This window comes from Zonotrichia albicollis, chromosome 4 (assembly GCF_047830755.1).
Source record: "Zonotrichia albicollis isolate bZonAlb1 chromosome 4, bZonAlb1.hap1, whole genome shotgun sequence".
Classification (NCBI taxonomy): domain Eukaryota; kingdom Metazoa; phylum Chordata; class Aves; order Passeriformes; family Passerellidae; genus Zonotrichia; species Zonotrichia albicollis.
In genome coordinates, this window is record NC_133822.1 from 25,456,833 (window position 1) to 25,473,541 (window position 16,709).

At 44.3% G+C, this 16,709-nt stretch overlaps 1 protein-coding gene across 6 annotated transcripts in view; it reads right to left on the reverse strand.

The window, feature by feature from the left end:
• ITPR2 (inositol 1,4,5-trisphosphate receptor type 2) overlaps positions 1–16,709 on the reverse strand; it is a 248,316-nt gene that overhangs the window by 9,353 nt on the left and 222,254 nt on the right. For all 6 annotated transcript variants that reach the window (XM_074539167.1, XM_074539170.1, XM_074539169.1 and 3 more), the window contains 3 exons: positions 15,981–16,108; positions 14,465–14,630; positions 13,097–13,257 (listed from right to left, as the gene is read on the reverse strand). In XM_074539167.1, coding sequence (XP_074395268.1) covers positions 13,097–13,257; positions 14,465–14,630; positions 15,981–16,108 — 455 coding nt within the window. The remainder of the gene's footprint in view (positions 1–13,096; positions 13,258–14,464; positions 14,631–15,980; positions 16,109–16,709) is intronic.

A 16,709-nucleotide genomic window follows, 5' to 3' on the forward strand; every position in this document is an offset into this window, starting at 1 on the left:
GGGACTCGTGGGAGAGCCAGGGTACAGCTCCTGTGTGCTTGGGGAGCCTCAGCTGGTGTCCCACACCAGCACTGCTGTCCTTGAAGACACCTTTGCTCCTGGTGTCGTCCCTTCCCCACAGCACATCTCTGAGCTGTTGCTTTCTTCTGCTGTATCAGTTGCTCTCTGCCTCCTTATCTTTCTCATAACCCCGATAATTAATATTGTCTTGTGCAAATATTCAAGAATCCCAGCACTACCATCAAAAGCTAGGATTTGGTCCATAATATTTGTGCCCTTAAAATAGATACAATTATAAATTTGTGTAAAACATGAGTTTATTTTTCCACATTCCTATGTTTTCATGTTGTTAGTGGTTACGAGACATACTTTAGGAAAAACACTTCAGATCATTCATTTAAAATAATTAAATTATTTCTGATATAATCCCTGGATCTTGTGCATAACGAAACATCTGGTACAGAGGTTAGAAAATAAATGTTCTTGGCTTTTTTTTCCCCTTCTTTTGTTAAACAGATGTTGTTGATACAAAACACAGAGCTGTAAATCATAGCCTGCATGTGGACACAGACTGTCACTACTGAGCAGGAATTTACTGTGGCTAGATAGAGGTTTGAAACGGCAATGAATCACTGGCTTACTAACTTTGTTCACGTGGGTATGGTTTCAATATTCTGACATTAAGTGCACATGTCCTTAAAGAAAGGACCTTGTAATGGCAGAAGCCTGGGAGGCTCTGCCTCAGTCCCAGCTGTCTCGGTGTGGGAAGCTCAGCACAGTGCCAGGGCAGCCTGTGTGCAGGGAAGGTGGCAGGTCTGTCTGTGCCCTCACAGCTGGCTGTGCCCAGGGTGCTGCTATGGAACCCCACAGGCTCATCCTGTGGCAGGTCTGTCTGTGCCCTCCCAGCTGGCTGTGCCCGGGGTGCTGCTCAGGCTCAGCTCCCCCAGCGCCACCGGGGCACTGCTGGCACAGCAGAGGGGCTGAGCTGCCCATGCAGCCCCATCTCTGCCACCAAAACGCCTCCAACTCAGACCTGTTCCTGCCTCCTCTGCTTCCCCTGCTGCTCCCCACAGCATTTCAGTGAGTTCATGCTTGCTTTGTGGGCCAGGACCCCACAGCGACGTCGCTGCTTCCTTGTTGGCTTTGTTTGGAGTGACCAGAATTCCGATGCCTCTCCGGCCCCTTGCCCTCCCACTCCCACACTGCTTGCACCAGCAAGCTGGAGCCCCCCTTCTCCCATTCCTCTTTTAATATTGATTTTCCTTCACAAAACACGCCAGCAGCACATCCAGAAGCTGAACTCCAGACAAAAGCCACTGGCATGCATCCCACTGCAATGTAAACGTCCCCTGCAGTACCAGACCACAGATGATGTCTCCTCCTCAGACACACATCTACCAACCAGCTGCTGAGGACACCACACCACAAATTTGGACCTGCTTTTTGTCAATGTGCCTGCTGGTTTCAGCCAATGGATCAGGGTCTAACTCCATGGTAAACTCCAAGCCACAACCTCTGCTTCCTAGCTTTTGAAGCACAGGATTTAGGAGCATATTTGTTGAAATTTATGTTTTGGGGATTTTTGCACATTTAGCTTTAATTCTCTGGTCCTGTCACCTTGTATTTTGCAAGTACTGTCCATTTCCTGGCTTTAGCTTCAATTTGGTGTAACAGAATCTTTGGGAAATACAAAGACTCAGCTGGAGACTCATTTTTCAGAGGCTCAGGACTTGACCTTGTTCTCAGCTTTACACAGGCAGGGCTCTGCTGATGGCAGTGCAATTGTTCTGGTTTAGGATGCTGCCAGAGCAGAGGCATTTTGAGTCCTGATCTGAATGTTCCTGCTTCAGGCCCATTTTCACTCTGATGCATTTTGCACATGGGGCACTATGAAAGGACAACTGAAAGAGTAACACTTTCTGTGAAAATTAATAAGAATTATTGACTATCACCACACAGAACAGATTTTCAAGCAATGATACAATCATGCACACACCTTACACATGCACAAAATCATGGAATCATTAAGGTTGGAAGAGACCTGGAAGATCATAAATGCACACACTTGAGTACCTCCCAGAGGACAGGATTAAGATCTGAGTTCCTCTATGAAGCATCTCTGGACAAAACACCCCCAAGCAATGGCCACCTTCCAGCCCTATGGGCTTGAACACTATCAACGTGCCCTCTGACCCCCTGCTCTGCTCAAATGCTTGCCCAGGTATTCCTCTGCACAGCAGGAACAGCTCCTTGCCCATGCAGGCACAATGGCCAAGGACTGGCCCCATGGCAGGTCTGGCTGCAGCACAAAAGGTGCCACCTATCCACTTGCACTATTTCCTTCAGGAAATAGGTGGGAAACAGCAAAACTGGGCCCTCTACTTGTTCAGGTTTTGTCTACTGTGGGTTGTTTTCAAGGCTTCAGGCATAGATGAATAAAAGAAAAAACCACCATGGTACTGCATGACCCTTTATCTGCCTATACTGCATTTTCATTTAGTGCTTTTGCTAGTAAATATTATGGATGCTCTGTACAGATCTGCTTTTTCATTTTTGTTTTCTTTCAGTCTAGCATTTTAAATTGTTTGCTGTGTTCAGTTAAACTGAATTTTCGCTTGAGAACAAGCAGATGATCAGTTTCACAGGCCTGAACTTGGGATTTTCCTTCTGTATCACCCAGCAAAATGAAAAACAGAAACAAAACATTTTAATCACATGTGTATAAAATACACAGGGTTCATTAAACTTGATTTAAAGCTACCTGTTTGTTTTGGAGGCTCTTTAGAGCTCCTACTACCCCAAACTCACAGAAGTGTAATGTGATTCCCGATCTATTGAATTTTGCAGGATGGCTGCAGTGGGTTCCATTATATATAAATTGGATGCAGCCACTTCACAATCTCCGATATATACTTTTATCTCAAAATGCCCTGTGAGGCAATTGTGCAAAGTACTTTATCAGGGACTGTTGTTGGTAATATTGCAAGAATTCATGATGTAAAAAATACATCAATGCCATTTAAATTGAACAAAATGGTTCCTATTTTTTTTCTTGTAGAGCATTTTTAACCATCTTCTCAACAAATTTGTTCAATAAATACTGTATGAAACAAACATTTTGCACTTTGTCCCACAGATGCAATTTGCCAGCCTGATTGATTTCTTTCTCTACAACTAATCTGATTTCTTTAGGCTATACATCTTTGCTTTTATTAAAGATGATGCAATCTTACCTTTTTATCATACACACATCCACCACACAAACAAGAGAGAAGATTCTGCAAAGCAGCCCTGCAACCAAATAGAAAAGCCTGACACAAATCTCATAAAGCTGATCCCAAAAGATAAATGGCACAATGAGACCAAAGTTACACAAATTCAGAAACTTATCCATGCAGAGTAATATGGGCCAGTGGATTTTTCCTTCCATGATAGATTCAGCAAACAAGTAACTTCATCATATCTGTAGCACCTTGTAAATCAAGCTCACACCAGTGTTGCACTAAATCCCCCCAAATCTTGCTGCCTCTGCATTGTGAGAGGTCAGAAGCAGAAGTGCATTTTTTTTTTTTGTAGCCTTTCCCTGGTTTGCACCTTGCAGAATCTCACTGCTATGTTTTGATTCCCAACAACTTCAAGCCTTTTAAATGTAGTTCCTGGTAAGGCAATAAATTAATCTCTCTGCTCTTTTACTGACTGCCCTCATGTCTTTGGGGAACCCCTCTGTCCTTCCCTTCCTCAGCATCTGCAGTTATCTGTCTTGGCTGTAGACAATTTTTCAGTCTCTTTCCCATTCAAGCAGCCAGAGGCTTAGTACGACTGTAATACAAAGAGCAATAATTGTTTTCAAATGTTGCAATAATATTCTCAAACAGCACTGAAGTGTTTTGTGTCTGTTGCCTCTCCCATCGAGCAAAATCAAATTAATTCAGTTGACACGTTTCAGGATCTGCTCATCACACTATTCCTCTGGGGTTCAACTTCTTATCACTAGCAGTGCTCCCAGTGAAGGTCCAGCTTTCACTGGCAAAGCCCTGTGCAGCCCAGTCCCAGGAGAACCAGGGCTCTGTCACTGCCAGGATTTTAAGCGCAACAGTAGGCGCCTATGCAGTGCTTGGAGAGCCTTTCCATCACTTGGAATCACAGCCCAAAGGTCTGCCCACACACAGATCCATCTCAAGCCACAGGCTTCTTTAACAAAGGGATAAAAGATGGCTTTTGCAGGCTGACTGGAAAGTGAACAGCTCCAGTGTCTGGCAGGTGGAGGCAGGAGCAGATTCCAGCAGGGAGCTGCAGCCCGTGTCCTGCCAGCAGCGCCGCTCGGTGCGCTCCAGCTGGAACCCCTCCCTCCCTGCTCCTGGGATGTGCGAGCTGCAAGGAACACAGCCTCGGGTCCAGAGCCCTCCTCGGGTTTTTAAGGCCAGCAGCAAGCAAACAAACAGGAACCCAACTCAGCTCATTTATTTTAATTTGCAAATTGAACAAGTAGAAGTTGGAAGGAGGACAAGGAGGCTGTGACTACCCTGTATTATCAAGGCACAACCCATCCTTGTAGCAAAATCTTTGAAGCCTAAACAGACAGGTGGCCAGGTCTTAATAATACAGAGGAAATCAAGCTAAGCTTACAAGTGAGCCACAATATCACAGGGGCCAAAAAGACTAGGTCTGGGTAGCATCAAACTGCTGATTCTGGATCTCAGGGGGGAAAAACCTCAAATATCAATGCATATGCTTTTGAGAAGATTTATGCTCTGCTCTGTAACTTGAAATTACATCACAGCTGTGTGCACAGAAGTGATTTTAAAGGAAAGAAGGAAATGGACAGGATTGTGTTGGTGCTTTAGAAGTTAACAAGAATGCGAGGGGCTGAGCAGAGACAAGGGTTCTGTGCCATGGCCAGTCCCTCCCTGAGTCAGCTGGGGGATCATCACCATCCCCTCACTGCACACAGCACACCTGCCTGTGCTGTAGCACCTGCCCTGAATACCAAGCTCTCTCCTGCTCCAGCTAATGACATCATTTCTAAGGAGGCAGGATCAGATCCATGGCTTCCTGTTCAAGCAGCAGCAGGATAATGAATTCTGCCTGTCTGAAAAGGATGTGTATAAACATAAACCCACTGAAACCTCAAGCTTTTGCAAGGAGGTAGCAAATGAAGCCCACCTTTCCCTTTATATACCCAAGTCTCATGCATCACTGAGCCAAGCAGGCCAACTAAATTATTTATGGCAGGCCAAAGAGCCCATTGCTGGAAGATGCAGAAGTAGAAAAGATGCTCAGCTCTCTTGAAGAATAGGAGCTTTGTGGAAAGATGCAAAGTCCTCATGTGATGTTAACTTTTCATGCTTTGAGAAACATAAATGAGCAAGAAAGCAGCTAATTAGGCATGTTACTGTGATTGCTTATTTTATGAAGTGGAGAGGGAGGTGTTCAGCACTTTAATGAGATAATAGCGTAGTGGCAAAATTGTACAGAGAAGCAAAAATAGCAGTGGTCTTCCCACAGAAATGGGAATTGTTTTTTGAGGAACAAGAAAAGCACCAATAGAAAAATAATTCAATACCTAGAAGCAGAAAGATCAGTGCCTCAGTTTATTCTGTCCATGTAAAACCTGGCTAAATCTCGGATATCTGAGGGTGGCTCTGTTTTAGTGACTGTATCACTCAATAGTGATCAACTCTGAGCTCCTCTGCAGATTTGGGGCAGGTCTTGATGCAGAAGAAGGACTTTCTCTGGCACCTGGTGCACCTAATCCAAAGCCCTGGACTCCCCGCAGGGCCCATGCCCACCTGGAAGGACACACAGAGCTGTGTTCTCACTCTCCTATTTTGAGCACAACAGAGAAATGGGAACTGTAAATCATCTATTTAGGTGTATTTCTTTAATTGCTTATTTTATGAAAACCCAACTGCAGACAAAACCAGCACTGCATTTCCTAGGAAATGAGCCCTTCTCAGAGACCTCAGGTCTTATTTAGCAGCTGGCTTTTGTGCTCTTGGTGTCACTGCCATGGTAAGTAATTACTCATAACGTGACATGCATCGTATCAGCCTTTTAAAAGTAATTAAGAAAAAGTTGCATTGCTTAATGATATGCACATACATCTCATCCTTGCAAGTTTGCCTTCAATAACATCTGCTAGTTTTTGGAGCAAAGCCAGTCTTAAAAAGTAAAATAACCCAGCCCTAACAATGGGAACATTATTAACTTCCCAAAAGCTATAAACTCCATGCCCCACTCCAGCACAACATTTGTGTGCATGAGTCCTGTAAGGATTTTCAAGCCTGTGAGTTGCCAGATCAGAAAGTTCATGCTGAACTGGAATTAATGATAAAGAAGAAGCCTTAAAAACACAGTTCATTTATAGTGAACCAGTTTAGGAGCAGCAGCTCACCGTCCCTGGCAGATTCAGCTGCGGCAGCTGAAGGGGTCACTCCAAACAGCTGGTGCCCTTTCTCCCTGCTGACATTATCCCACCTATCCAGAGGCAGCAGAACCAGAGCTGTGTCCTCTCCTCAGCCAGTGCAGTTCAGACTGCCGTGACTCAGTGGCCATCAATTTTCCATCAGTACTCTGGGCTGTGAACTGCAGCAGCTCAGGAGTGAACAAACACATCCCTGGTCCTCCCCCCTCTGCTCTCACTGCAGCAGAAGGGTCTGGTGGACATCTGGGGGAGGAAACTCCTGGAATTGTCTGGGATGAATCACCAAAGTGCATGTGAAAAGCACGCAGAGTGTCTGCCCGAGATCCCAAGTGCGCCTTCTGCAGCATTGGGTTGACATTTCTCTGCTTTAGGTCATTCTCTCTAGCCATACAGTGTTTCGTGATCCTTGGATGTAATAAGAATATCTACAGAACTAGCAGAGAAAACTTTTACCTCCAAAATTCAAAAGAGTGATGGATAACACAATAGAAGAATTTTGGATGTCAGAACTTTTTTTTTCCTTCTGCAAAGAAGCTTTATTTTAAGAGCAGAGGTCAACAGCCCTCTTAGTACATATAATTTTATTACATTCTTTGACAAAAATCGACAGCAGTAAAGAACAGCTTGTTCCACAAACCCCCATGCTGTCAGCATGCCTTCCCCTTTCTGTCCAGTGCTTTTTCACTGTCTCCACCTCTCCTGCCTGGATTTCCCTTGGAGCTGCCTCCCCTAGAGGCTCCACACGGCCTGCTGGGGGATGGCCACTGACTCTGTCAGACCCCAGGGGAGCACACCAGGGCCTGGCATTGGTGAAATGCCTTTTGCTCACTGAGTAACCCTGGAGCAACCTCCCCCAAGGTGTGAGGGGCCGGGCAGGCAGCCTCCTGACCCACAGCTGTTGGGCTCTGTAGGTGCCCTTGGCTCACACCTTGGCTGTTTTGACACTCGGCTACGTCTGCTGGCATTGGCTAAGAAGAAAAAAATCCCCTTTGCAAGGTGTGCCAGGGGCTGCACGCCAGCAGCTCTGGCTCCAGGAGGGAGCTGTCCCCTCTCCCTGCTCCTGTACCGGGGGTCACAGCCTCAGGGAGCAGCTCTGGCCACGACCTGAGCCCTGGGAGCAGGCAGGAGCTGCCATGGCTCACATCACACCTCCCCTGCCGGGGCAGGAGCACGGCAAAGGCAGAACAAAAAGAGAGGAGGGTGCCCAGGGAAAGGGCTGGCGCTGCCCAGCACACAGCATGGGCAGAGTGACAGCTATTGTGAGGCTTCTCAATGGCTCATTTGGCATTATTCCCAGCGCTGCCTTTCAATCTAACACCCACTTCTGGGTATCTAATAGGAAAAGAAGGCAAAACCATGAGGCTGGAGATAGGAAGAACAGAAACAACAACACCAGCTCAAAGCACTACATTCAGCTGAATTTTCAAAACTTCAGTATTTAAAAGCCGCAAACAAAACAATCAGGATGTTTCAAAAGGGGAATGCATTTTTCCTCGTGACATGGCTAAATACTTCTTTTATTCAACAATTTAAAAGAAAAATAATAATGAGAAAAAGCTGACACCTTCAAAATATTTAAAATAAAACAGTTAAAATATTTTGTCACATGGCCAATGCCAGGTCATTGCTGTGTGCCATAAGTGCTTTTCAAAGAACTGAATCAGAAGACAATTGTTCAGAATTTCAGACTGGTGTTGCTCAACCTATCTGTACTGCTTCCTCCCTGCCACACTGATGGGAATAAAAGGTTCATGGTCCCAATGACCATAATGGAGAAAAGAACCTGTAATTTCCCCGCAAAGATTGCCTTGCTTTAGAGAGATGTCCAATCCATCGCAGTATCCTTTACTCTTAGGAGCATAGGCTGGTTTTAGAGCATTTTTCAGCTGACTGAAGAGTTACATAATTGCACAATTACATCCAATTACATAACTAGGGTAAATAAGTAATAATATAATTAGGTGCTGTAATTATGTAGTTATGACAGGTAGCACTAATGCTGATAAAAGCCATTACGAAACTTGCTAAGAACTGTGGACAGAGCACGTGAGAATGAAAGTTCCAGGGCTTAATTTGCTGAAGTCTTTCATTCTTTCAAAGGGAAAAATAACTAATTTAATTGCTAAGCCAATAGCCTTTTTACTTTTGCAAATGAATGGAGGTACAAATCATAGGCTAATTCATATCTCTGTTGAGCTGCAAAAAATTCAGTAACTAATCATGTCCTTTTTTTTTAACCTCCATATATCTATTTACAGCTACCAAAGCTTGGGTGAAATATGTGTGTACAAATTACACCTCTGAAAAGAGAAGTATAAAAGTTTGGACATTAACCTTCATTATTCCAGTTATCACATTAAACTGTCTCCTCTGACAAATGGACACAAGGAACATTCAAAGATTGCTGTATCAATGTAATTCATGTTATGTGCATCTCTGGCTTTGCTAGGGATGGTGTTTCTGGTCAAATGGGTCAGATAAACAGGGTTTTTCTACAGGAATGAAAATTCAATAGGGGAATCATTCATGCAGGTTTTCAGTGCAAACACAAGGCATCCAGCCAGCTTTTCAAAGTTTCTGTCTCTTCAGATATTGTATAATACTTGTCTGACTTCATAAAAGAGGCCTGGAGAGCAAACAGATAATAAAACCTACTGCCCTGCTTTAATATTCATTAATATTTTACCCAAAAGCTCATAAAAGATAGTGTGCAAGAAGAAAGGGCAGCACTGGAAGAGCTGAAGTGCTTTATTCCCACCAACATCTCCATGAAGCTCGAGGTGTATAAACTGTGTTCTCCTTTAGAATACATTTTATGCTTGACGCTTTTTTCTAAAAAGAAAAATCCCAGAAAAATTAATACCTTACTTAATGAAGGCTGCATAGGTCCCGACTACTTCAGTCACTGCTCAGAGCAGTATGCTAAGCCCTGAAGCAAACACAGAGCTTCTGGGAAAACCAAAATCACAGGGAACACCAGGAGTTTGCAGAGACAATGTCCACACTCCAGAGCAAGAAAGCAAAAGAAGTGCTCTACCCCAAGGTCATCTGAGGCCAGAGACATGCCAGATAATGGGAATACCTTGGAGCAAACCAGCCCTGGAACAGAAATACGAGTGAACTTAGAAGTCTGCAAGAATCTTGCATTTGAGTGAGGGGTATGTACAACATCACCCACATGTTTCTTTCCCCTTCTTGACTGAAAAACTGGAGAGGTGATCAATGATGTGCAAATAATTCCCATCATTCTGGCATCCAGCCTTTCAAATAACATTCCAAATCAAGAAACAGACTTCCTGGCTTTTTTATCTGTTGTGCTATCAGCAAACCTTTCCAACCAGATGCTGCACTGTTTGCTGGACAAATGATACAAAGTAGACAGTCATATTTTTGGGCTGTGACGAGGGTGGGCAATAGAGAAAAGGACTATCAGAAATTGTAGCTGCTTTCCCTGGTGTTTAATTAATACTGATCATTGTTACTTTTGCAATGCTTTGTAAGACAGGGGTAGGCAAATGCAAATGATAACTGGTTCCTTACTGCAGTTGTAGGGACAGTGAGGATGATACTTGGAGCTAAACTCTACTTTCTATTAAAGGTACTGCAGCATATTCCAAAATTTTGACCTATGTGTATTGAAGGACTTGAAGACTGGATTTGGGTATGAGTTCTCCTTAAGTGATTTGGCTGTGAAAACACAGAATTCCATTAAATTCCACAGAACCCATTAAAGCTACAGAAGCAGCCACAGAAGGTATTCCTGATCATAACAAAAACAATTACAATGAAGAGAGCTCTTCCAGGAGTATGAGTCACAGAGTTTTTTCAGCCATATTCTGTATAGTATGAAATATAAAATCTCATTCCACCTTGTCCTTTTCAAAGAGGTCCTGAGACTGCCCTGCTATCCCAACCACCCATATTTATAAATATTTCCTGCAATCCCATACACCCCCAACAAGCCTTTTTCATCAATGAGCTAATTCCATTGGCAAGTCCCTTGTGAAAAGTTAATTTCAAGTCTCTTTTCTGCCACATCCTAACCAGCATGTGCTGTCCCACCTGGGACTTGGTCACCTCTCCCAGCATCACAAGGATGGTCACACAGCTTTCAGGTTGTCACAGAGTCTGAATCAGCTTATCTGTCTTGACAAAGGCCATGCTCAGGCTTAATTAGTGCATGGAATGCAGCACATCTCACGTGCCTGTGATGTAATTCATTATTATCAGGCTGTGTTTGGGACACTCCAAACACATTTGCTACAGCAGCTCATATGTCTGACAGCTGCAAAACTGCCTCTGAGAGTTTTCCTTTTGACTCTTCTTTTGGTCCTAAGCAAAGTTGTATCTCTAAATCTCTTCCTCCAGTCAAATATCATCCTCCATTCCTGCAGTCAGATTATTTTCTTTAATTTCTTAGTATTCCTTGATGCATGTGACACACAGTAAATCCTCTGGCTCCAAGAGAAAGTGTCCTTTTCTTGTTCACTTAAGAAGTGCCAATTGCTTTTGCTATGCAGCACATCTTCCCTGGATTTCATACTAGGAATTTAAACTACACAAAGACACAACTACTAATCCCATACCAGACACTTGTAGTTTGTACAACCATTTATTTCTCTTTTTTCTCCCACTCTGCCCTTTATACTTTCATCCCACATAAGCTTTACATTTCTTGATCCATAGGTACCTCTCCAGCATCCAAAATAACCTTTAACTGGAAAAAGGAAATTTAATAATCCCACAATCTGGATTACTACTAACCACTTAAACTACCAGCCTTCTGCCTTGGAGGAACAAGGGCTTTGAGAAATCAGTGCAGTGCTTGGGGTCACGTGAGTTTTTGGTGCTTTTCTGTTTTAGATATTCAAAAAGGAGTTCCAGCCATTAATGCAGAAGTAAAATACATTAGTGAATTACACATCAGAAAAGTCAAACCACTGCTGCCACAGGATTAATATACTTATTATGAATATTAATGCATCTCTTGGAATTAAACATTCATACTTAACATACATACCACAAACTTTTAAAACCCTACAAATATTGCAGGGAGAGGAAGAGGAGGAATGAACAAATGAGACAGGCCCCAGAGTCTGGTTCCAGAAATTAAAATGTATTTCTGACATAAGCTAAAATATTTCCACGGGTAACAGGACAACTTGCCACTATGAATAATTTCTTGTAATGCAACAGAGTCTACAAGGATTTGTTTTAGGTTTTCTACCTCACCCACCAAACTGCAGAAGTGCAGATCCATCACTGCCTACAGCATAAACACTGAGCTGGGCAATGAGACTGATGGTTCAAAATTGAAGGAAATAGGCTGTTCCTCTGCACCTGAGCGCTGATTTCCCTCACCTGCCACAGCACCTTCCCTTCTAGTGGCAACAGCACTTACAAAAGCTCAATTTAACTGCAGCAATCAAGCATACACTCCTGTCTAAACACCACCATTTCCACTAATGTGAGTTCTTCCAGGTAAGCCCTGCATAAGCCTGTGCAGTGCACGGCAGTCAGCTCTAATTTTAGCCTGCTCCCAATTAGGCATCTTGTCTAAACTAACCATTTGGGCTCTCAATAGAGTGAGAAAGGTGAGTCAGCCCAGCTATCCTGGACACCCATCTGAAGGCAGAATAAATAACCCAGCTTTCTGCACTGTCAAGGCAGAAAGGAGCTGGGATCGATTGAAACCTGGTGCCTGACCTGACAGCTGAAGTGAAAGGAGACGAATCTTCCCCTTGGCTAAACTGGGGAGTAAAAGGCCACCCAGCACCTCAGTAATGAGGCTGGGTACTATGTCCAGCCAAAGGCTTGATGAGGGATAGAAGGGAGATAGTCTTGATAAGAAATGTGGCTGCAGAAGTGCAGAAACAGCAAAGTCTGATGCGCGTTGGTTACAGCCTCCTCCGGGATTCAGACATATGCCAGCTCTGCAACCACAGAGCCTGGCACAGCCCTGAGCACTGCAATACCTGCCAGCAAGTCCGCAGGAAGAAAATGCTGCATCAGAATAGCCCAGCAGGCAGGCAGAATTCCTCAAAAATTAAGCCCCAAGCCAGGCTTGATAATCCACTCCTGTCACTGAGCAGAACGAACCCTCTTCGGCAGCGGGCTGGAAACAAACTGTAATGGAACACCTCTCTGGCCCAGCATCATCACATTTCCCTCTCTGAATCCAAGTACTCTCCCTGCTTCACAAGGCAGTTTCTGTGGCTCTTCAAATCCCTGTGGCTGCTCTGTTTGGTTTTTTCACTAGCATGTTCAGAGCAGCCATAGGAGAGAAGCACCAGCCCTGAGCACTGACCCCGCGTTTCAGTGTGCAGCAGGAGATGTTATTTTTCTGGACAGCAGCCCAGAGACACTGGACAAAGCTGGAGCAGCAGCAGATGTTATGATGCATGCTCTCCTGCCCCAGCTCTACCTAATGAGGCAGCAGAACCCACAGAGCATGAGAGCACTGACGCCAAACTGGAGACTGAGGCCTGCACCTTCATCTTTTTCATTATGTTTAAGGCCGGGTTTTGTTGCAGACTAAGACGTGAAAAGATCTTTAAAAATACAGATCGATACCTCCTATTGTTCAGAGAGAGAGGAAACGAAAGATATTCTCTGCCCTAGCTGCAAGGAGCATCTCTCAGTTGCATAAAGCACTTGCCCAAATTGACTCACCACAATCATCTGTGCCACGTAGCTCTCCGGGCCAGTGTATTCAGTTGGATCTTTAACTTTGACAAGAACTATAAAGTACAAATAATGCCACATGTTGTGTTCTGCCTTTATATGCTCCTCAAACGAAACGGTCTTGTTATCAAATTTGTCTCTCTCCAGTCCTGCAAAACGAGAAGAACATAAAGCCAAAAAATAAACTTCAACATAAAAATACGCAAATCTGTTAAATATGTTAGAGAAGGGAACCTAACTTAATTTAAAGGATCATAAATTTGAAAGATCTTAATTTAAAAGCCATAACTGCCTAGCAAGAAATACCAGGCCAGAAGGCATTCCTGACAGAAGTCTTTCAACGCAGCATTTATTCTCTTTTGTGGCATTTCCTCTTAATAACAATAACAATATAATAAATATGTTACAGTTTAACAGAGCCTTCTATGCTGAGGGCCATAAAGTGTTTTACAAGTGTTGGCTCTGGCTCTTTCTAGATGTATACTGGGAAGCACATAGTGTGCAGTCCAGGCCCTGATCTCTCAAAGATTTATGCACACTTTTAGCATCAAACTTTATGAGTCCCACTTAAGCTTCAGTGAGATTTTCTGTGGGCTTAAACCTGGCAGAGAGGGTAAGTCCCTGCAGCTCTGTTGTCACACAGTCTTTACAGAGCTGTAGTCATAGGAATTATTTTTTATTTTTCCCTGTAATGGTTCAGATCTCTGAAGAATACCAGAAGTGAGGAAGGAATCACCAATGTTTGCCTGCCTGGGTTTTCTTGTCCACAGACACTAAAGACAAGTAGTGCTCTGCACAGCATTCATCCCTGTCAGTACAACCACCATGGAAACAGCACCCAGTCTACAAAAAAGCAGGTGTCTGTGAAGTCCCCCAGGGAGTGAAGGCCTGTCCCTCTTTGTGAGTGCATTTCAAAATAAGCGTGGGGATGGTTTCCACCAAACTCTTTGGTTCCCTGCTTCATATCACCTTCTGAAATGGGCAGCTCTTGCTGATGCTCCCCCTCTGGAATGCCCTGTGCTGTGAAACAGAAGCTGCACTTTCATCTACAGCAAGCCCTGAGAAACAGAGTCAGCAGCTGCCCCATCTCCATTAGTGGTGATGCTGCAAGCGTGAGACACAGCTCTTCTGCCTCGGAGTCTGGGTGGAGACTGTGAAGCCACCTCTAAGCAAAGCTGGCTTTTAATTCACAAACCAAATCTGTCTCCTACTGAGAGGGAATAAATTTGGAATCAGCCTCTGGAATTTTTCCTTGTAAAAGATAACCACGCCTGGGGTCCAAGCTTTATTTATTGAGTTATAGTTCATTTTCACTCCTTTCACCCTCAAATATCTGAAGAGATCAGTAACACCTACCACAGATAAAACAGGTAGTCTTTAGTATCTCCTCCTTTTTCTGCTTTTCACTCCTGAGATCAGCAAATGTATCAATGATGACTCCAAAGATCAGGTTGAGAACAATAATGATGACAATGAAGTAAAACAGAAGATCATAAACAACTCGTGCAGCAAACAAAGGCTCCTGCAATAGCAAGGTTGCAATAAGGTATAAAAATAGCACAAATCTAAAACATTAAACAACATTTTCACATTAGCTCAAGCAAAGCTACAGTTCTTTCTTTTCATATGCCAAACTCTGCTAGCCTTACTCACAGGACTAGGGAGGGACTACCCAAGTCCTTTTCTTCACCATGATAGAAACCTGAAGTCACCCAATTGCTCCAATTCCCACACATTCATGGGAATAATAGCACTAATAGCACTACCCTTTATGGAGTGCCTCAATATAATTAGCATTAAAGAGCTGCTAAGTGGCAAGGGTCAATTTCAAAGGGTCACTTTCAAAGTCTGTAAGTGCTTACAGACTCCACTGGGGATAAATTTTGGCTCCTGCAGAACCTCCCAGTCTGTGAGACAGGATATAGACTGCTAAAATCAGCACAGGGAGCTCTTCCATGCAGATCTCAGCTGTCTCTGGACTCTTGCAAGCCCTGCTGAGATCCTTTATCCTGAATTTGTTTATAACATGTATGGTGTGGCTCATCAAGCAAAGTGCTGCTAGATTGCCTTTATTTGTAATGTTCTTTTTGAACCTAAATAAAAATGCATGAAACCACCCAAAGATTAAGGGAAGTCCTTAAATGAACCACATTTTTGAGGAAACTTCTGGAGGAGAAAATATGCCACAACAGATTAAATTCTGGTTTGATCTTCATGCTGGTTCAGTACAAGTAAACAACAGGACCTATTCCAGGGCAGGTGCCATGCTGAATATAAACTAAAATGCCCAGGTGGAACCTCCTGGCCTCAGTCCCTGCCCGTTCCTCTGGTGCCATTGCTGGGCCCTGGAGCAGAGCCTGGGCCCTGCTCGGAGCCCTCCCTGCACACAGGGACACGCAGGGCTGAGGGCCCCTCTCAGCTGGGGCTCCTCTCCGGGCTGGACAGCCCCAGCTCCCTCAGCCTTTCCCTGCCACAGATGCTCCAGGCCCTGAATCATCTCTGCAGCCTCCACTGGCCCCAGTCCAGGAGCTCCATGTCCCTGCTGTGCTGAGGAGCCCAGGACTGGGCACAGCACTGCAGATGTGCCTCCCAGGGCTGACTTCTTAGCAGCTCTTTGAAGGTTATGATATTCTGCATTTTTCCAGAAGTGGTAAACAACCACCTAGAAATCCTTTCTTCAAGTATCATCATCACACTAAGCCTAGCTCTTCCCATTAAATATCCCATCTGGGATCTAAAAATCACACGGATTAGTCAACTGTGTGACATGAGATCAGACTAGATACAAACACTGTCTATAACCTCGAAAAATTGACTTTGGCATTCATGAGGTGCACAGGGAGTAATGCATTTCCTGAGCCAAAACACTCACATCTTTGGAAGGCTTTCTGAGCACGTCTCCCACACCACCACCATTGCGCAGGCCTTGGTTCAACACGGTCACAATGCACATGAGCAGGGTGTCACAGGTCCTTTCTATTCCATCCTCCTCTTCTTCACCTGCAAACAGGAACCACGGCATCAAACAATCACTCATCAAGCAAAGCCACAATTCTGTTTGAGAAAGCAACTGCAAGACACATCTGCCTCTCGTTATTTCTCATGCAGAACCTCATTGATCATCCCCACCCATGTGCACATCCCTGCTGGTGACATACTTAGGCACATCAGGCCCACTTAGCCTGAAGAGAGATGGAGAAAATCACAAGCAGGGCTCCCACCAGAGCTGTTAATGACCCAGAGCCACCATCTCTGCTCATGGGAGAACCCCTTCTCCTTGCAGTCCTCCCACTGCCTTTCCAGTGGGCCCCCTAAAATGCAGCATAGACAAGAAGCAATATAAAAAGAGAATTAGAAGCACATTTGTAAAAGGATTGTCTTCCTGTGAAATCATTCCTCTACCTACTCATGTAGAAGCCAAGTCATGTTAGAATTTCAAACCATGAAGGAGGGGCTGGCTTTTGTTCGAGTTCGTCTGTCCGTGATCTTTCCACCAGCACACGTGCCCAAGCACAGGTCTGACAGACATTAAATGAAAGGCTCTCCCTGGCCTCAGCCTGAAAACTTGGATTCTGCTCTTATCTGTGCTGCAGAGCTGCTG